Consider the following 21,955-nt stretch of genomic DNA (forward strand, 5'->3'; position numbering starts at 1 on the left):
GTCACTCATCTTTTCTGCTTCCACTTTTTGAGCCTCTCCCTCCTCCGCCTCCTCCTCTTCCTCCCTGGAGAGGAGTGGGGCACAGCTGGTTGGTCAGCAGGGTTCGTAATGAGCTCCGCTGGAGCTGCACACATCTGAAAAACTGTCCAACGCTCCAGCAGCTGAGATGAAGACCTCCTCACTGGTCTGTCAGAGAATCAAACAAGCTTCTAGCGCCTCCTACAGGCTGCAGGCTACATTACAGAAACAGTATGACACGACTTTCTGTTCATATTCATGTTGATGATTTCAATGACTGACTGTAAAATGCTTTCATGCTCTAATGTTAAGAAAAAATCTCTTTCCTCACACTTTCCTTTTCTGATAGCAGCTAGTCTACAAAGATAACAGCTAGTCTACACAGCTAGCAGCTAATCTACACAGCTAGCAGCTAATCTACAAAGATAACAGCTAGTCTACACAGCTAGCAGCTAGTCTACAAAGGTAGCAGCTAGTCTACAAAGATAACAGCTAGTCTACACAGCTAGCAGCTAATCTACACAGCTAGCAGCTAATCTACAAAGATAACAGCTAGTCTACACAGCTAGCAGCTAGTCTACAAAGATAACAGCTAGTCTACACAGCTAGCAGCTAATCTACACAGCTAGCAGCTAATCTACAAATATAACAGCTAGTCTACACAGCTAGCAGCTAGTCTACAAAGGTAGCAGCTAGTCTACAAAGATAGCAGCTAGTCTACAAAGATAACAGCTAGTCTACACAGCTAGCAGCTAGTCTACACAGAGAACAGCTAGTCTACACAGCTAGCAGCTAGTCTGCAAAGATAGCAGCTAGTCTACACAGCTAGCAGCTAGTCTACACAGCTAGCAGCTAGTCTACAAAGATAGCAGCTAGTCTACAAAGATAGCAGCTAGTCTACAAAGATAACAGCTAGTCTACAAAGATAGCAGCTAGTCTACACAGCTAGCAGCTAGTCTACACAGCTAGCAGCTGGTCTACAAAGATAGCAGCTAGTCTACACAGCTAGCAGCTAGTCTACACAGCTAGCAGCTAGTCTACAAAGATAGCAGCTAGTCTACACAGCTAGCAGCTAGTCTACAAAGAGAACAGCTAGTCTACACAGATAGCAGCTAGCCTACAAAGAGAACAGCTAGTCAACACAGCTAGCAGCAAGTCTACAAAGATAGCAGCTAGTCTACACAGCTAGCAGCTAGTCTACAAAGATAGCAGCTAGTCTACACAGCTAGCAGCTAGTCTACAAATAGAACAGCTAGTCTACACAGCTAGCAGCTAGTCTACAAAGATAGCAGCTAGTCTACACAGCTAGCAGCTAGTCTACAAATATAACAGCTAGTCTACACAGCTAGCAGCTAGTCTACAAAGATAGCAGCTAGTCTACAAAGATAACAGCTAGTCTACAAAGATAGCAACTAGTCTACACAGCTAGCAGCTAGTCTACAAAGATAACAGCTAGTCTACAAAGATTGCAACTAGTCTACACAGCTAGCAGCTATTCTACAAAGCTAGCAGCTATTCTACAAAGATAGCAGCTAGTCTACAAAGATAGCAGCTAGTCTACACAGCTAGCATCTAGTCTACAAAGATAGCAGCTAGTCTACAAAGATAACAGCTAGTCTACAAAGATAGCAACTAGTCTACACAGCTAGCAGCTAGTCTACAAAGATAACAGCTAGTCTACAAAGATTGCAACTAGTCTACACAGCTAGCAGCTATTCTACAAAGCTAGCAGCTATTCTACAAAGATTGCAACTAGTCTACACAGCTAGCAGCTATTCTACAAAGCTAGCAGCTATTCTACAAAGATAGCAGCTAGTCTACACAGCTAGCAGCTAGTCTACAAAGATAGCAGCTAGTCTACACAGCTAGCAGCTAGTCTACACAGCTAGCATCTAGATCCTGGTCAAAGCGAGGATGAACTGATTTCAATTCGTCATATAAAACCTTTTCATCAGAGAAGGAAAGAAAAAAAACCAGTGAAGCAGATTACGTCACAAACATGTGACCAGTCATAGGAGGGTGTGCTGGAGTGTCGAAGACAAGTTGGACATGATAGTTCTACAAAAGTGAAGCCAAAGCATCTGGATCACCCCCTGGTGGCTGACTGCAGTATAGCTCATAAACCCTCCTTAACATAGTAATATTTAGTGAAAGGGATCAATTGGCAGAAATTAAATATAAAAAACCCTAGTGATGTTTTTACTTGTTTCATCTAAACCAGTGATCACCAACCGTTTCGAGCCCAGGATCCCTTCTTCATTCCATAAGCCGAGATCTGCCACCATGATATCGTTCAAGAAACCCACTTAGGAGAGTCCTACTTATAAGTTTTGTGCAATTTCTGTAAAAGGCTGAATGTCCGAGCATTAATACACACAAAGAAAGGCAGTTGTGCAACTTTATCTATTCAATGCACAATATTCACATTAACATCAATTCATATTCACAGCATCTGTTCAGTGCACAATATTTAGCTTCAGTTCAACAACATGTTCTGCAGAGGAGCTGCTGCTGCAGCACAAAGTGTTGAATGGGCTTTGATTTGAATACGGTCATAAATGGTACTATTTGTATTACAGACCCTTATACTCAAATTAATACCAGTACTATACAGTATGAAGATGTGCATCTTCCGGCTCTGCAAATATTTCACAATAAAAAAAGTTTTTTGATGGATTCCATCAACAGCTGGAGTGCTTTTATTTTGAAACACAGACAGTGGTTTTAACATTTAAAAAATGCGTTTGTGGCATAATTTCAACAGATAAATATTAAAACTCAGGTGAAAGTTATTTTGTTATTTTTATTCTTCTGTAAAACACAATGTTTATCTTTCTATGACACAAACGTATTTACAACACTTTCCGAACTCGTTTCAAAGTAAAAGAACTTTAATGGCTTTGATTGTTATCGACAGACCGGGAGGTGTGCGTCTTCAGACCGTAGAGTCCTGGTGTTTAGTTTAGTACATGAACCGACTTGTTTCAAAAGCAAAGCAGGAGATAAACCTGCAGCTCCGCCCCGGTAGCTGACACGCTGCCTTCTGAACAACCGACAACCGACACACAGACAACCGACACACAGCTAATCTGAGTCCAGAGAGTTCGGAGATTGACAGTGAAGACTGTGCGATCGACGGGTTGGCGACCACTGATCTAAACTGTACAAATTGTTGTCTTCCCAATAGAATGGGCCTTTATATTTAAATACTATATATACAAATACTTTATATTTAAATACCCTGTATGTACATCAGCAGCATTTTCTCTCTATTTTTACAGTAGCTACAGACTGGACAAATTAAACCTTGTGAGTTTTTATGACAACTGAAGCTACCTCAGGTTCTCTTTCATGCTTGGAGGGGGGGGGGGGTGTTCAGCTACAACACGACACTTCACCACTAGATGTCACTACATTCTACAATAAGAGTGAGGAGTGAGGAGGGGGAGGGAGAGGGAAGGGGCAGAGAGGGAGTGTTTAACACGAGCAGTATAAACATATAAAAGACGCCAGAGACGTCCTGAAGTCAGAAAGTTACATCTCTACTGTACCGTTGTCCCCAAGTCCTCAGTGTCAAACATCTGTTCCAGTTTATACAGATGATCCAAAGCTCCTATCACAGGAAGAACAGGTTCTGGTTTCATTAAACCAGACTAAAAATTTCAGTGAAGAGGATCAGATCATTGGTCAGTTCACACGGTGGAGAAGCTAACGACAGCCGCAGAATCAGTGAAGAGTCAGAAACAGGAGGTTGTTCTAAGAACAGATTCATGTTCAGCATTAATCTTGTTAAAGTTATTTTCATCCATAATAAGATTTATTGAGATATGGGTTAGGGTTATCGTGACAACGTTTATTTGGATACCAGCAAACAGAGGAATACAGAACAATGAAGGTGTATTTATTTTCTAAGAACTGAATCATGAAGAAGTCATGGATATTTCAAAGTAAATCGTAGAAACAATCAGGAAACATGATCAAAGAACAGCAGCTCACACAGGAAACAGCTGTTGATACCATTCAAAGCCAATCAAAGCCCCTTGAATCTAAAGTCCAAAGTTCCTTCTCATCTCTGTTGAGAATGAGCCGTTTGTTTTGGTTCATCTGATCCTCCTCTGATCCGCGTTTAGAGAGATCGCTGATAGAACTAATAAGAAGGAATATCGGCCGATAGCGATCGCTAGCCGTTCAACCCGAGCACCTTTAGAAGTGACCATAGTGACTGAAAGCTCAAGGACACTGCATGCCCTACACCTGCCATTTGCACCCATTGGACGGTACCAGCTGTCAATCAAACTGTGGTATACCGCCCCCCCCTCCCCAACACATCCGGTGCTTTATGGTCTGTTTGACTCTAAATGATCATAATTCATTAAATGATCATCAGCTGTTTGAAGAAGACTTGAAACTAGAGACTGAGACAGAAACTCCTGAATGTTTACTGACGTGATAAAGTGAGAAGAAGAGTCACTTTCTATAGAAACTTCCAGAGGAGTCGCCCCCTGCTGGTCACTACACAGAAGACAGGTTTCAGACACTTCAGCATCGGCTTCACTCCCTGGACCTGAAGTCTACATCTGTTTTTATTAGCAGTCTGTGGTCCAGACACCAATAATAGTCTAAAATCCAGAATCCAGATGTTCATGATCCAAATTGCAGAGTCCAGAACAGAAGGGTTTTTGAACAATACATCCATCCTCGTTGAAGTTCCCTTGAGCAAACTGCTGAACCTCCTACTTCCCTGTGGTTTGAGCTTTGAACCGTGTGAATGTGAGGATTGTTGCCACCAGGTCCTGAGATGGTTCAAAGGGCCCGAGTCAAGAGACGAAGGAAACCTGCTGCTGAGTCAGGACTGGGAGACAGGCTCCTGGACCGGCTCTGCAGGGTGATGAAGAAGTTGTAGGAGTTCTGGACTCAGATTTCGCGTCTCAGCGATAAGTCGTTTAACGCCAACCATCCACGGAATGACCTCAGTCACATGATCGACCATCAGAGAACGATGGATCTCGTCAGCTGCGTCCCAGTGACCCGACTGCAACTCTGAGAGACAGACAGGTTTCAGGCAGGTGGACAGAGACAGTTGCTGACACTTTCAGGTGAGGTGAGACAGTTACCTTGAGACAGGGCGTCCATGCGTCTCTTGACAGGAACACTCAGCTGACCTGATCTCCAGCCATCCTCCAGAAGGCGGAGCCTTTTGTCCACATCATTACACACCTGATCCTGCAGGTCAAAGGTCACACAGGAGGAGATCTGATTAACAGCCTGATCTTAAACCAGTTCTCAGTCTGGAAACTGGTTTGAATCCAGAACCAGAACACACTGTTATCATTACAATTATAGTTACAATCCCTGAAAAAGAGACACTTAGTTACTATTACAGTCAATGTTACAGTTATAGCTAAAGTTACATTCACTGTTATAGTTACACTTAATTAGTTACTTATAGTTCCTGTAAGTTGTACTTATAGTTACTGTTATAATTACAATTATAGTTGTACTTACTGTTAGTTACAATTATAGTTCTAGTAACTTTTACGGTTCTAGTTCTAGTTCCAGTTAGTTACAGTGACAGTAAGATATGGATATAATTAAAGTTATAGTTGCTATTATAGTTATAGTTAATTTTAGTTACAATCACAGTTAGAGTTGTTATAATTACAGTTATAGTTAGTTATAGTTACAGTTACACTTAAGTATTAGTGACAGTTAGTTATAGCTATAGCTATAGTTACAGTTAGTGAGTTATAGTTAGTTATAGTTACAGTTACATTTAAGTATTAGTGACAGTTAGTTATAGCTATAGCGAGAGAATAATACTGTGGATCACCAGCTGGGCTCCTTTGACATTTATATTTGAAAGGCTCTTATTGTGAAGACAACAGGAAGTATGTGGAAGTATGACTGGGGTTGAACTCACTCCGATGGTCTGTCGGCAGGCGGCCAGCGCTCGCTTCAACACCAGCACCACTGCTTCCACATCAGGCACGCTCTCTGATTGGCTCCTGCCTGCCTCTTTCTGGCTCATCATTGGTCCTGATGGAGGAAGGGGCGGTGCCAGGCAGCCAGGTGGAGGACCAGCTGTATGAGTTCAGAGACGTATCACAATTAAAAAGCATGAACTCACATTCTGCTGCCATGACGACCCTAGCGCTTACCTTTGTACAGAGGGGGCGGGGCTAAGCCACACTGAGTTGGAGCCAGAGGGTTGGCCGAGGAATACAAAGGGGGTGGAGCTCCTGGACCTGGGGGACAATCAGAGACAGGACGTTTGAAGCATTAGACAGTTATTTGTCTCTTCAGTGCACATGTGAGTAAGTGATCAGTGAACACGTGATCAGAGAGTGAGAGTCTAGCACAGGGCTCGCAACCTTGACTATCAAAAGATCCATTTCCCCCGGACGGACTCTTTTTCATTTATGGTTCTACGACACACACACACACACAGTGTTTCTCACCTGCAGGTGGCGCTGCTCTCTTGTTCAGGAGGTTCCTTGGGGGGGGGCGGGCCGTCTGAAGGCCATAGGAGAACTGAGGGGGGTCGTTCCACCCCCGCTCCTGGTTACCTAGGCAACACAGACAGATTCAATCTGTCAATCAATCATTGACACTTTGAGCTCAGTCCAACATATTAACATGATGAGACAACATGTTTACATGATGAGAAAACATGTTAACATGATCAGACAACATGTTAACATGATCAGACAACATGTTAACATGATCAGACAACATGTTAACATGATCAGACAACATGTTTACATGATCAGACAACATGTTTACATGATGAGACAACATATTAACATGAGACAACATATTAACATGATGAGACAAAATGTTAACAGGATGAGACAACATGTTAACATGATGAGACAACATATTAACATGATGAGACAACATGTTTACATGATGAGACAACATGTTTACATGATGAGACAACATGTTTACATGATGAGACAACATGTTAACATGATGAGACAACATATTTACATGATGAGACAAAATGTTAACATGATACAACATGTTAACATGATGAGACAACATGTTTACATGCTGATACAACATGTTAACATGATGAGACAACATGTTTACATGATGAGACATATTAACATGATGAGACAACATGTTTACATGATGAGACAACATGTTTACATGATGAGACAACATGTTAACATGATGAGACAACATATTTACATGATGACACAAAATGTTAACATGATACAACATGTTAACATGATGAGACAACATGTTTACATGATGAGACAACATGTTAACATGATGAGACAACATATTTACATGCTGATACAACATGTTAACATGATGAAACAACATGTTTACATGATGAGACAACATGTTAACATGATAAGACAAAATGTTAACATGATACAACATGTTAACATGATGAGACAACATGTTAACATGATGAGACAACATATTTACATGATGAGACAAAATGTTAACATGATACAACATGTTTACATGCTGATACAAAATGTTAACATGATGAGACAAAATGTTAACATGATACAACATGTTAACATGATGAGACAACATGTTAACATGATGAGACAACATATTTACATGATGAGACAAAATGTTAACATGATACAACATGTTTACATGCTGATACAACATGTTAACATGATGAGACAACATGTTTACATGATGAGACAACATGTTTACATGATGAGACAACATATTTACATGATGACACAAAATGTTAACATGATACAACATGTTAACATGATGAGACAACATGTTTACATGATGAGACAACATGTTAACATGATGAGACAACATATTTACATGCTGATACAACATGTTAACATGATGAGACAACAGGTTTACATGATGAGACAACATGTTAACATGATAAGACAAAATGTTAACATGATACAACATGTTAACATGATGAGACAACATATTTACATGATGAGACAAAATTTTAACATGATACAACATGTTAACATGATGAGACAACATGTTTACATGCTGATACAACATGTTAACATGATGAGACAACATGTTAACATGATCAGACAACATGTTTACATGATGAGACAACATATTAACATGATGAGACAACATGTTTACAAGATGAGACAACATGTTAGCATGATCAGACAACATGTTTACATGATGAGACAACATATTAACATGATGAGACAACATGTTTACATGATGAGACAACATATTTACATGATGAGACAAAATGTTAACATGATACAACATGTTAACATGATGAGACAACATGTTTACATGCTGATACAACATGTTTACATGATGAGACAACATATTTACATGATGAGACAAAATGTTAACATGATACAACATGTTAACATGATGAGACAACATGTTTACATGCTGATACAACATGTTAACATGATACAACATGTTAACATGATGAGACAACATGTTAACATGATGAGACAACATATTTACATGATGAGACAAAATGTTAACATGATACAACATGTTAACATGATGAGACAACATGTTTACATGCTGATACAACATGTTAACATGATCAGACAACATGTTTACATGATGAGACAACATATTAACATGATGAGACAACATATTTACATGATGAGACAAAATGTTATCATGATACAACATGTTAACATGATGAGACAACATGTTTACATGATGAGACAACATGTTTACATGATGAGACAACATGTTTACATGATGACACAAAATGTTAACATGATACAACATGTTAACATGATGAGACAACATGTTTACATGATGAGACAACATGTTAACATGATGAGACAACATATTTACATGCTGATACAACATGTTAACATGATGAGACAACAGGTTTACATGATGAGACAACATGTTAACATGATAAGACAAAATGTTAACATGATACAACATGTTAACATGATGAGACAACATATTTACATGATGAGACAAAATTTTAACATGATACAACATGTTAACATGATGAGACAACATGTTTACATGCTGATACAACATGCTAACATGATGAGACAACATGTTAACATGATCAGACAACATGTTTACATGATGAGACAACATATTAACATGATGAGACAACATGTTTACAAGATGAGACAACATGTTAGCATGATCAGACAACATGTTTACATGATGAGACAACATATTAACATGATGAGACAACATGTTAACATGATACAACATGTTAACATGATGAGACAACATGTTAACATGATGAGACAACATATTTACATGATGAGACAAAATGTTAACATGATACAACATGTTAACATGATGAGACAACATGTTTACATGCTGATACAACATGTTAACATGATCAGACAACATGTTTACATGATGAGACAACATATTAACATGATGAGACAACATATTTACATGATGAGACAAAATGTTATCATGATACAACATGTTAACATGATGAGACAACATGTTTACATGCTGATACAACATGTTAACATGATGAGACAACATGTTAACATGATCAGACAACATGTTTACATGATGAGACAACATATTAACATGATGAGACAACATGTTTACAAGATGAGACAACATGTTTACATGATGAGACAACATGTTAACATGATGAGACAACATGTTAACATGATAAGACAAAATGTTAACATGATGAGACAAAATGTTAACATGATGAGACAACATATTAACATGATGAGACAACATGTTAACATGATGAGACAACATGTTAACATGATAAGACAAAATGTTAACATGATGAGACAAAATGTTAACATGATGAGACAACATATTAACATGATGAGACAAAATGTTAACATGATACAACATGTTAACATGATGAGACAACATGTTAACATGATGAGACAACATATTTACATGATGAGACAAAATGTTAACATGATACAACATGTTAACATGATGAGACAACATGTTAACATGATGAGACAACATATTTACATGCTGATACAACATGTTAACATGATGAGACAACATGTTTACATGATGAGACAACATGTTAACATGATAAGACAAAATGTTAACATGATGAGACAAAATGTTAACATGATACAACATGTTAACATGATGAGACAACATGTTAACATGATGAGACAACATATTTACATGATGAGACAAAATGTTAACATGATACAACATGTTAACATGATGAGACAACATATTTACATGATGAGACAAAATGTTAACATGATACAACATGTTAACATGATGAGACAACATGTTTACATGCTGATACAACATGTTAACATGATGAGACAACATGTTAACATGATCAGACAACATGTTTACATGATGAGACAACATATTAACATGATGAGACAACATGTTTACAAGATGAGACAACATGTTAGCATGATCAGACAACATGTTTACATGATGAGACAACATATTAACATGATGAGACAACATGTTAACATGATACAACATGTTAACATGATGAGACAACATGTTAACATGATGAGACAACATATTTACATGATGAGACAAAATGTTAACATGATACAACATGTTAACATGATGAGACAACATGTTTACATGCTGATACAACATGTTAACATGATGAGACAACATGTTAACATGATCAGACAACATGTTTACATGATGAGACAACATATTAACATGATGAGACAACATGTTTACAAGATGAGACAACATGTTTACATGATGAGACAACATGTTAACATGATGAGACAACATGTTAACATGATAAGACAAAATGTTAACATGATGAGACAAAATGTTAACATGATGAGACAACATATTAACATGATGAGACAACATGTTAACATGATGAGACAACATGTTAACATGATAAGACAAAATGTTAACATGATGAGACAAAATGTTAACATGATGAGACAACATATTAACATGATGAGACAAAATGTTAACATGATACAACATGTTAACATGATGAGACAACATGTTAACATGATGAGACAACATATTTACATGATGAGACAAAATGTTAACATGATACAACATGTTAACATGATGAGACAACATGTTAACATGATGAGACAACATATTTACATGCTGATACAACATGTTAACATGATGAGACAACATGTTTACATGATGAGACAACATGTTAACATGATAAGACAAAATGTTAACATGATGAGACAAAATGTTAACATGATACAACATGTTAACATGATGAGACAACATGTTAACATGATGAGACAACATATTTACATGATGAGACAACATGTTAACATGATGAGACAACATATTTACATGATGAGACAAAATGTTAACATGATACAACATGTTTACATGATGAGACAACATATTAACATGATGAGACAACATGTTTACATGATGAGACAACATGTTAACATGATACAACATGTTTACATGATGAGAAAACATTAACATGATGAGACAACATATTAACATGATGACACAACATGTAAACATGATGAGACAACATGTTAACATGATGAGACAACATATTAACATGATGACACAACATGTTAACATGATGAGACAACATATTAACATGATGAGACAACATGTTAACATGATACAACATGTTAACATGATGAGACAACATGTTAACATGATGAGACAACATATTTACATGATGAGACAAAATGTTAACATGATACAACATGTAAACATGATGAGACAACATATTAACATGATGACACAACATGTAAACATGATGAGACAACATGTTAACATGATGAGACAACATATTAACATGATGACACAACATGTTAACATGATGAGACAACATGTTTACATAATGAGACAACATATTTACATGATGAGACAACATGTTTACATGATGAGAAAACATTAACATGATGAGACAACATATTAACATGATGACACAACATGTAAACATGATGAGACAACATGTTAACATGATGAGACAACATATTAACATGATGACACAACATGTTAACATGATGAGACAACATGTTTACATAATGAGACAACATGTTAACATGATGAGACAACATGTTAACATGATGACACAACATGTTAACATAATGAGACAACATGTTAACATGATGAGACAACATATTAACATGATGACAAAACATGCTAACATGATGAGACAACATGTTTACATAATGAGACAACATGTTAACATGATGAGACAACATGTTAATGTCAGGATGTGTCCACTAAACATGGAGGAAGAAAACAACAGGACTAGAGCGAACACATAATAAATAAATAATGAATAATATCAATAATAAATAATGAGAACTAATAAACCTTCATTTCATTCAAACTATAAGAGGCTGAAGCTTCTGTGTCAAGTCAGTTTGAAACACTAGGTGGCGTAAAGACACTGATGTGTTTCTATAGAACCTCATTCCCTGATGTTTTTCTATAGAACCTCACACACTGATCTGTTTCTATAGAACCTCACACACTGATGTGTTTCTATAGAATCTCACACACTGATCTGTTTCTATAGAACCTCACACACTGATGTGTTTCTATAGAACCTCACTCCCTGATGTGTTTCTATAGAACCTCACACACTGATCTGTTTCTATAGAACCTCACACACTGATGTGTTTCTATAGAACCTCACTCCCTGATGTGTTTCTATAGAACCTCACACACTGATCTGAGAGCCGAACGTCCACCCACCCTGCACTGATCCAAGGTTTGTGAAGTTATTCACACGAACTCTTTACGTTTGGCCTCAAAGTGTAAAAATCATACAATTTGTCCTTTTATGAGCGGAGTTCGTTGAGGTGAAGTTGCCGGAAGCTGCGTGTCAGCGTCAGATTGAATGAGTCCTTCAGAACCTCATCAACTTGATCCCCGACATTAACTTCAGTCGTTAGTGTCACGAGCAGCAGCAGCTCACCTGCTGTCACGTACATGTCCTCCATGTTGGGTTCCAGCTTCTTCTTCTACCGAGGACGAAAAGCTAACGGCTAACGGCTATCGTGAAAACAGCGTTTAGGCTTTAAGGAAATTAATATTTTAACAAACACGAAACGACGTCGAGCGAACAAGGAAGTGCTGTGTTGACCTTCTGCAACGCCTAAGTCACTTCCGTTCTAATTTCAAAATAAAAGAACGTTTTTATTTTGTCGTATATCTATATAAACGCAGTGCAGTAGACATAATAGTAATTGAGGGGACATGAATGTCGTTACATTTTACCCCCCCCCCCCCCCAATAAACTGAATTGTAAACTGGCCGAATAATAATATTAATTCTGTTATGCTATGACGAGAAGCAAAAGAGATGATTGCAGAGGAAAGGAGAGGAGTTTAAAACATGATCTGGTTGAACTTATAGATAATCATGTCTTTCATATTGTATATCATTTGATATACTTATGTAATTATATTTAAAAAAAGAGTTATTTTAAATAAACCTTTTTTCTGAATTTCCCTCGGGATTAATAAAGTATCCATCTGTCTAAACATAATCATGTTTATATTGACAAGCAGACATTAGACTTACAATACAGTATTAAACATTGTTTTAAGTAACAAAATACATAAAAATGAATCTTGTGTGTTAATAGTAAGTTGTGAGATTTACTATTAAATAGTAAATGTTTTTGTACACAATCCTAATAGCATAAAATACTGGGCTTTTATTTTGCAGGACAACTGGTGAATTCCTGTCATGTTTTCCGGGACACGTTGCCCACTGTGTCCTGCTGACGTCATGTGGTGGAGTCAAAGCAGGGGCGGTTCCAGGATGAGACTTTGAGGGGGGGGGGGGGGGGGGGGGGCGAGTCCCAGTGAGAATGAGGTGCAGGTTTTGCACCAACACATAAAGACTGGTCCACGAAACAGGGAAAGAAATAAGAGGAGAAAAGCTTCAGCTGCTTGTTATGTTCACCATCAGATCAGCTCTGGTGAAAATCAAGAAACAAAGAGAACCCATGAGATAAGTCAGTGGTTAATATTATACATTCACATATTATACATGATCATATATGTATATATAATCACCGCAGCAGGAGAACATCTGTCTGTCTTCAGCTGAAGAACATCTGTCTGACTGGAGCAGGAGAGGGGCTGACATTAACACATATTGTAGAAAATCTGTCTTTTTGTGAAACATTTTTGAATGTAATGTTTTTACAGTGCAGGGCGAACGAGTCAGAGAGGGAGGGGTGATGACATCAGCAGAGGGGGGAGATGGGGGGAGAGGAGGACAACAGCATCCTTCATCAGAGAGAGAGGAGAGAGAGAGGACGAATGAGAGGAGAGCGAGACGGACAAAAGATAAAGGAGAAGAAGACAACTGATGGTGTGGACGAACGAAGGACGAGAGATACTTAGACACAGAGACAAAAAAGAGAGAGAGAGAGAGAGAGAGAGAGAGAGAGAGAGAGCAGCAGAAGACTTTAACCTCATCTGGGCCTGTGTGTGTGCGAGATCAGCTGATTGGAACACAGGTTGGAGGGCGGAGCCATGATGGGGAAGGATTACATGTTGGCCATTATCATAGTGAACTATGACGGTAAGACCTCAGGATGTTGACTTGTAAAGAAACGCTGTGGAAACCATGTGATGCTGAAGGACAAGTCTGTTTACGTTGTGTAGAAAACATCAGAAGAAGAAAACTAGCATGAGAGCTAGCTAACCGGCTACAAGCCACCACCTCCAGCTTTCTACACACACACGTCAGTAACTCAAAACAACTTCCTGTTTTCACAGGTTAGCATCTGTAGCTAAGGAGGGGCGGAGCTCAGAGTCCGTCTGACCTGTGATAGGTCACAGAAAGGGCCGGCTCATCGGGGGAACTTGAGCTCTCGACCTTATGTCATCATTTGGCTCTTACATTGGACTGGATAGAATATCTTTTATTACAATCGATTCTTTATTTTCAAATTGGACTTTTGTAAAGCACTTTGTAGCCTTGTTTAGATAAGTGCTATACAAATAAAGTAGTTATTAATATAATCATTAAACTGGACTTCACTAAGCCAACACTGTACAAAGTGCTGGGGGGCTGAAGCAGAGTGTTATGATGAGACGCTGGTCCACCTGAGAGTGAAGCGCTGTGGGAGGAAAAGGTCGTGACCTTCAGAGACGACAAGCTGTGCCCAGGTTTAATGTGAACATGAGTCAGTGCTTTATTAAAATCCACATTTAGCTTCTTAGTGTCTGAATTGATGACTCGATTACAAAACCATTTGCCATATCACTGCTGTCAATCAGTGTGACGCTTCAATTACCCTGAGTTCCCTGCAAACAGGAAGTGATCACAGTCAGTTCAGCTGCTTTTATTTTGAAGTCCTCACAGTGAGGTTCTGGATCTGTGTCTCTGCAGACAACATCTGGACCGACCAGAACCTGCTGCTGGACCCGGACCTGCCCTCCGGCTGGAGAACCATCAAAGACTCCACAGGAACCTACTACTGGCACGTTCCCACCGGCGCCACCCAGTGGCAACACCCCAGCCTCACTGGAAAGCCCCCGACCCCAGACCTACAGGTTAGAACACCCCCCCCCCCCCCCCCTCGTGTTAGCTTAGCTGAGCAAACTCAGGTTAGCTCATGTCCTCTTCTGTGGTGTTTGTATCAGCAGGAGGAAGCTGGAGGACAGAGAGCACCTGAGGACAGGTAACACACTGACACACAAACATACAGACACACAGACACACACACAGACACACACACACACAGACAATCTTTATATGATGAGACACATCTTTTTCTTTCAGGTCGTCATGGCGACTTGAGGATCACCTGACCAACCACGATGATTCACAGGTTTCACCAACAAATCAGATCAATCGAATTCAATCAGTTTATTATTGAATGTGTCAGTGAGACATTTTATGGTATTTCCGTACATGTTCATACATATTCTCATTGTCTGACAGTGTGAGTCTGACACACACTGTCAGACCTAGGGTAAGAACAAGAAGTAAACCTGCGTGTGTGTTATATGTAGACCCCGGAGTATCTTACCTGTCCTTGTTGTCCCAGTGCGCACAACAAACAAACATTCACAAAGACAAAGACAAAACCAAAAGTAGGCGGCAGCTAATAACTCAATTAATAAAGACAAAATTAAATCAAGGCACCAGCAAATATCTACACTAAACCAAACAAAACCCACAGAGCTCTGACACAGCTCCCTCCAAAAAACCTCCTCTCTCGCTAACAAAAAACAAAGCACTATTTAAAGGGGAAGGGGTGATTGTTGATCTGGACCAGGTGTGGTGATTGTGTTGTTGGCACCAGCTGAGATGAGCGGCCATGATGCTCCTTCCTCTGGCCACTTCAGACTCGTCCTGCCCGAGAGCTCCCCCTTCAGGTCCCTGCAGGCATCACCACTCGGAAAGGAGGAGACAAAAAAAAACACAGAACAGAACACAATACATGTACACATACAGAACACAGAACACGGTTCGTAACAAGGACACTGGGATTCTATTCTACTGCATATCGATATCAGTACACACAAGTACACTGAGGTTTGAAAGTCAGAAGCTCCATGAACATGAGTAGAAAACCATCAAGAACAATAGAAACTAGAGAAAAGACTTTAATGTGTAGAATGTAGATTGAGTTTCATCAGCCACAGTGAGCAGGTGGAGCAGCTGCAGTCGGTGGTACCGGGAGCGCTTTGCTCCTACGGGTCAGGTTGGTTCTGTTCGTTCCTCTGAGGAAGCTCCTCAGAAGCTCCTCAGAGGAGCTCAGAGGATCTGCTGGGTCTCTGAAGACCCTGGTCCTCCTCAGAGACTCCAACAACCAGCTCCACAGATCCTCTAAGTCTCTGTCTCTCTCTGTTTGTGTCTCCCTCTCTGTCCACCTGTCTCTCTCTCTGTTTGTGTCTCCCTCTCTGTCCACCTGTCTGTCTCTCTCTGTTTGTGTCTCCCTCTCTGTCCACCTGTCTGTCTCTCTCTGTTTGTGTCTCCCTCTCTGTCCACCTGTCTCTCTCTCTGTTTGTGTCTCCCTCTCTGTCCACCTGTCTGTCTCTCTCTGTTGGTGTCTCCCTCTCTGTCCACCTGTCTGTCTCTCTCTGTTTGTTTCTCCCTCTCTGTCCACCTGTCTCTCTCTCTGTTTGTGTCTCCCTCTCTGTCCACCTGTCTGTCTCTCTCTGTTTGTGTCTCCCTCTCTGTCCACCTGTCTGTCTCTCTCTGTTTGTGTCTCCCTCTCTGTCCACCTGTCTGTCTCTCAGTGTTTTGCGGTGCGTTCTCTGGGCTGGCTGCAGGTGGAGGAGGAGGACATGTCTCCAGGTCGCAGCAGTCTCGCTGTCAGTAATGTCATCCAGCAGCTGTCTCACTGCACTCCTGCTCCCGAGCAGAGAGACCGGCTGGGAGCCTGGGGGGAGGTGAGACACATGGTCTGCTGAACACTGCTGTCTCTCTACCTGTCTCTCTCTCTATCTGCCTCTGTCTCCGTCTTCACCTGTCTGTCCCTTTGCCTGTCTGTCTGCAGGGGCGGGAGATGATGCTGGTTCTGAAGAAAGACACCCTGACGCTATTGGACCCTTTGGACCACACACCCCTCCATTGTCAGCCAATCATTAACATCCGTGTCTGGGGGGTGGGCTGCAACAACGGCAGGTAAACCAATCAGAGTGGTCAATCCACCTGTCTCTCTGTCTGTGTCTGTCTGTGTTGTGTTTACATGTGTGTTTTACGTGTTGGTCTGTGTGTGTTGACACTAACACTGCCACTCTCTGTTTCCTGAACACGCCCCCCCCCTCACCTGGGCAGGGACAGGTAATGTTTTCATTGTCACGTCAGGGTCACTGATGGAACCTGCTCATCAGGACCCAGCGTCCTCACAGACAGATGTAATGTCCTCTGAAGTCAGTGAGACAGGAGTGTGTGTGTGGTGTGTTCAGGGACTTTGCCTTCGTGGCGGGAGATAAGGACACGTGTGTCCTCAAGTGTCACGTGTTCCGCTGCGACGCTCCGGCCAAGGCCATCGCCACCGCTCTGCACCAGCTGTGCTCCAAGGTGAACATCCATCTCACCTAGCTTAGCATACCGTGTTAGCATGCTATGTTAGCTCATCAGAAAGCTAACAGCAGTGAACTCAGATTCCAGTTGTGGGCGACTTGTTGGAAACTAGTGGATGATTTTATTAAATCAGTAATTCTATGATTTACAGTGTATCACCACTTTAGTAGCTCACATGCATTCGACCTTAAAGATGGAGGATCCCACTTCCTGTTGTACAAGAATGAAGCCAAACATCTCAGATCCAGAAGTCGACTCTTGTGGCGATGACGTCCATCTTTATTTACAGTCTGTGTCTTTGTCTGCAGATGATGTCAGAGAAGACTCTGATGAGGACGTCTCGCTCTCTTACCATGGACAGTATCTCACCTGAAGATCTGCCCAGACAAGGTGACATCACCCCTTCTCTGACATCACCCCTTCTCTGACATCACCCGTGCTCTGATTGGTTCTTAATCGATGATCTGTCCTTGTTTCAGTTGAGTTTCTAGAGGCCGTGCAGCAGCAGGTCCAGAAGTTTGATGTCCAGTACATCGGAAACCTGCCGGTGTCCAGAGCCATGGGTAACACACACACACACACACACACACACACACACACACACACACACACACACACACACACACACACACACACACACAGACACACAAACACACACACACACACACTCACACAAACACACAAACACAAACACACACACACAAACACACAAACGCACAGACACACACAAACACACAAACACACACACAAACACACACACACACACACACACACAAACACACACACACACACACACACAAACACAAACGCACAGACACACACAAACACACTGAAACAAAGAGGAAGGTGTGTGTGTGTGTTGCAGGCATGGAGGTGTTGAACCGGGCGATCGAGAGCATCATGACCTCCACAGAGAGAGAGGACTGGGAGCCGACGGTGATCCACGTCACTGACAACGTCCTGTCGCTGTGGGGGGGCGAGGTAACGTCTTGTCACACAGGTCAAAGCTCAAAGGTCAACGCTGTGTTTAATCAGTTTTCTGATCTCGACAGGAGGGGGAGGAGCCAGTCTGGGAGTGTCAAGTTCGCTTCCTCACTTTTCTGGGCGTCGGCCATGACAGCCACACCTTTGCTGTGATCGCTGAGGGCGGCACGCAGCGGTTCGAGTGTCACGTGTTCTGGTGTGAACCGGACGCAGGACTCGTCTCTGAGGCCGTCCAGGCCGCGTGTATGGTGAGACAGCTGTCTGTCTGTCCCTGTCCCTCTCTCGAGTCGTCAGACTGGACTCTGATTGGTCGCTCTCCTCCTGTCTGTCAGGTCCAGTATCAGAAGTGTCTGGTGGCTCAGACTCCTCCTCCGAGGTCTAAGTCGTGGCGTGCGAACCCATCGAAGGTCAAACGGGCGAACTCCATGGACGGCGCCTCCTTCCCTCCTCTCACGTCCCGACCCCACAGCAGCTCCACCATGAGGACGGCGTGGACACCGAAGGGCAGCGGCAGCGTGAGGACGGGGATGACCGCGTTTCTCCAAACCTTTCGACACAGACAGACCGCCATGTTCTAAAGACGGGGGCGCCACATCAGAGGAGGTGTGTCACCTGATCACCTGAAGTCATGGCTCTGGTGGTCACCTGACTGACTCGGATCAGTCTCCGGGGGATTGGACCTGAACCGGACGTGTCTGAACTCGTCTCACAGCCGGAGCATCAGGTGACCAGGACGTGGATCAGACCAGGAAACGTCACCACGACATCACGTGATCAGAGCTCCACTCAGGATCATGTGACCTTTATTAAACCTATGAAGCTGAAATATGAGACAGCAGCTGTGTCTGAAATCACTGAACTGTTGTTGGATGTTTTGTGACATTTTTTATCCCATAGAGTGCACTCATTTCCCATAATGCATCATTAACAATAGTTTACGACCAATGGTCTGTAACAGACCATCATGCATTGCACTGGTGGGCGACAGGACAGGAACAGTCCCACCTGTCGTATAAATGTAAATATGATGTGTTCCCTTCATGAAAATAATAAACAGATAAAATATTCAAACATGTTTGTTTGCTTGTTCTCAGAAGAGAGAGAGAGAGAGAGAGAGAGTCAGAGACAAATGTTGATAAAATGTTTTTTATCATCTGATTCCATTTCTGTCTAGTTTCTTCTCATCCATCCAGATGAGTGGAGAACAGTCCCCCCCCCCCTCAGGGGAAACAGGTCTGAGTCACAATATTGTTTCTTGTAATTCACAACTTTAGTATTAAAATATCAGAATCTGCTTTAAAGACATTGAACTACTTCAGATGTGATGGAACAAATACTTATTGTACATGTGATTGTTGCTCTTTGGTTCGGCTCTTCAGAGGCTGAGTAGGAACCACTGAGGGGACAAGATGGAAATATTGTGATTTAATTATTCATAGTTAATGTTTTAACATAATGATTATTTAATTTTCTAATATAAAATAAAAATAAATAGTTCTGAATGTATTTATTCTTATTGACGAAATTGATAGTAAATGGTTTGATGGTTTTGTACTTTTCTAGTCTTGATGACTCAAAGCTCTTTACAGTCCAGTTTTACATTGACTCATACGGTGCATCTATTTAGAGCACTTTGTAATTCGATGGGGGGGGGGGGGGGGCATTCAGGATTCAGCATCTTGCCCAAGGACACTTCGGCATGCGGATGAGTCAGACTGGGGTTCGAACCACCGACCTACAGGTTGGAGAACGACCACTCTAGTATTGTTTAATCTGTTCAATCGGTCATGTGACCTCTGGTTGTTTCTCTCCAGCTCATTGTACCAGGTACCCAGAATGCACTGCTCGCCACCACTGAAACTGCTTCTTTCTTTATTTTGAAAAATTCCCCAAAAAATTCCGCATTTCAAACAAAAGTACAACTTCCCCTTGAAATGTTATTTTTATAACACGTCATCGAATTGAATAATGATTAGTTTGTTTAACTGTGAATTAAAAACCGAGTAATTATTATAAATGTTCAATAAATGTATTGAACCTGATTTCACCTTTGATCTGAAATCAATAACTGAAGTTTATTATTGTTGTTTCACTTCTAACGACTCCTGTGTCACGTGACCCTCACTCATACTATCTCCTCAGAACTGTGCAGGAGGAGATCGGTCAGACGGTTCCCGGCCCCCGGAACCGCTGGGGCCCTTCATCCCTCAGCTGGACACGCGGGAAGGTCAAAGGTCAAAATCTCCTATGCCACAAACAACTGACGGATGTTCGTCACATGACGCTGATGACATCATCGCTCTCTCTCTGTCCGCGTACGTGCTGATGCTGCCTCTGGAACATGTTGACCTCTCACCTTGGCTGACATTTGACATTTTTACCCATCATGCAACAGTTACAACCACGGACGAAGCAACCGACCGAGACATGTGGGCTGCTTCCTGTCATTGTGTTGCCATGACGACACTCGAGTAATTCTCTCTGTGTTTTCAATGTCGCACAAATAAAATGTGTCACAACAAGTTTTTAACTTACAATTCATTCCTAACCCTTTAAGATTCAAGATTCATTAGTCTCAGGCTCTCTTCTAACAATGCTCAAGTAATTACAACCTATACAATAAAATAAGATAGAAATAGTGTAAAATAGAATAGAATATATATATCAAAATAGGAAATAATGTATATATATATATATATAAATATATATGAACAGCTGAGGAGAAAATAAAACAACAGAAGTGCAAATATGCAAATATGTCACGGTGATAGTTCAGAGGAGTTTAAAAGTCTTATGTCCTGGGGGATGAAACTGTCTCTGAGCCTGGTGGTGCGGCCCGGATGCTGCGGTACCGTCGGCCAGATGGCAGCAGGCAGAACAGTTTATGGCTGGATGAAAGGGGTCTTTAATAATCCGGCTGCTCTTCTTCCTGCCCCGCTGGGTGTAGAGGTCCTCTATGGACGGTAGCGCTGTCCTGGTGATGTGCTGGGCAGACTTCACCACCCTCTGTAAAGCCTCACGGTTCAGGGCGGTGCAGCTGCCG

The 21,955-nt window shown here is 41.2% G+C and overlaps 2 protein-coding genes across 5 annotated transcripts; one reads left to right on the forward strand and one right to left on the reverse strand.

Moving 5' to 3' along the window:
* Positions 1–2,402: 2,402 nt before the first annotated feature.
* Positions 2,403–13,028, reverse strand: sra1 (steroid receptor RNA activator 1). 2 transcript variants are annotated; one of them, XM_062407027.1, is made up of 6 exons: positions 12,845–13,028; positions 6,477–6,584; positions 6,177–6,263; positions 5,939–6,054; positions 5,133–5,241; positions 2,403–5,058 (listed from the first exon to the last, which is right to left on the reverse strand). In XM_062407027.1, the coding sequence occupies exons 1-6, from the start codon at positions 12,867–12,869 to the stop codon at positions 4,865–4,867; spliced, it is 639 nt and encodes a 212-aa protein (XP_062263011.1). In that variant the 5' UTR covers positions 12,870–13,028; the 3' UTR covers positions 2,403–4,864. The 2 variants fall into 2 exon arrangements, with proteins under 2 accessions (XP_062263011.1, XP_062263010.1); XM_062407026.1 differs by having other exon boundaries at positions 5,939–6,099.
* A 1,133-nt stretch (positions 13,029–14,161) lies between these two features.
* apbb3 (amyloid beta (A4) precursor protein-binding, family B, member 3) lies at positions 14,162–19,977 on the forward strand. 3 transcript variants are annotated; one of them, XM_062407029.1, is made up of 13 exons: positions 14,177–14,253; positions 14,387–14,466; positions 15,280–15,443; positions 15,534–15,571; positions 15,673–15,721; positions 17,139–17,291; positions 17,399–17,526; positions 17,811–17,925; positions 18,237–18,318; positions 18,408–18,491; positions 18,794–18,909; positions 18,981–19,160; positions 19,245–19,977. In XM_062407029.1, exons 2-13 carry the CDS (start codon positions 14,418–14,420, stop codon positions 19,488–19,490), a joined length of 1,404 nt encoding a protein of 467 aa, XP_062263013.1. In that variant the 5' UTR covers positions 14,177–14,253; positions 14,387–14,417; the 3' UTR covers positions 19,491–19,977. The 3 variants fall into 3 exon arrangements, with proteins under 3 accessions (XP_062263012.1, XP_062263014.1, XP_062263013.1); XM_062407028.1 differs by having other exon boundaries at positions 14,162–14,466; XM_062407030.1 differs by having other exon boundaries at positions 14,166–14,466; positions 15,537–15,571.
* Positions 19,978–21,955: the final 1,978 nt, after the last annotated feature.

Source organism: Platichthys flesus, chromosome 15 (genome assembly GCF_949316205.1).
Source record: "Platichthys flesus chromosome 15, fPlaFle2.1, whole genome shotgun sequence".
NCBI classification, from domain to species: domain Eukaryota; kingdom Metazoa; phylum Chordata; class Actinopteri; order Pleuronectiformes; family Pleuronectidae; genus Platichthys; species Platichthys flesus.

Coding starts and splice junctions, on each gene's coding strand:
- sra1 (XM_062407026.1), bottom strand. CDS start 12,869: ATGGAGGACATGTACGTGACAGCAG. Junction 6,100..6,176: donor CCCGCCCCCTCTGTACAAAG/GTAAGCGCTAGG, acceptor GAACTCATACAG/CTGGTCCTCCACCTGGCTGC. Junction 5,242..5,938: donor CCTGCCGACAGACCATCGGA/GTGAGTTCAACC, acceptor TTTGACCTGCAG/GATCAGGTGTGTAATGATGT.
- apbb3 (XM_062407028.1), top strand. CDS start 14,418: ATGATGGGGAAGGATTACATGTTGGCCATTATCATAGTGAACTATGAC. Junction 15,722..17,138: donor CCAACCACGATGATTCACAG/GTTTCACCAACA, acceptor TCTGTCTCTCAG/TGTTTTGCGGTGCGTTCTCT. Junction 18,910..18,980: donor TGTCGCTGTGGGGGGGCGAG/GTAACGTCTTGT, acceptor TGATCTCGACAG/GAGGGGGAGGAGCCAGTCTG.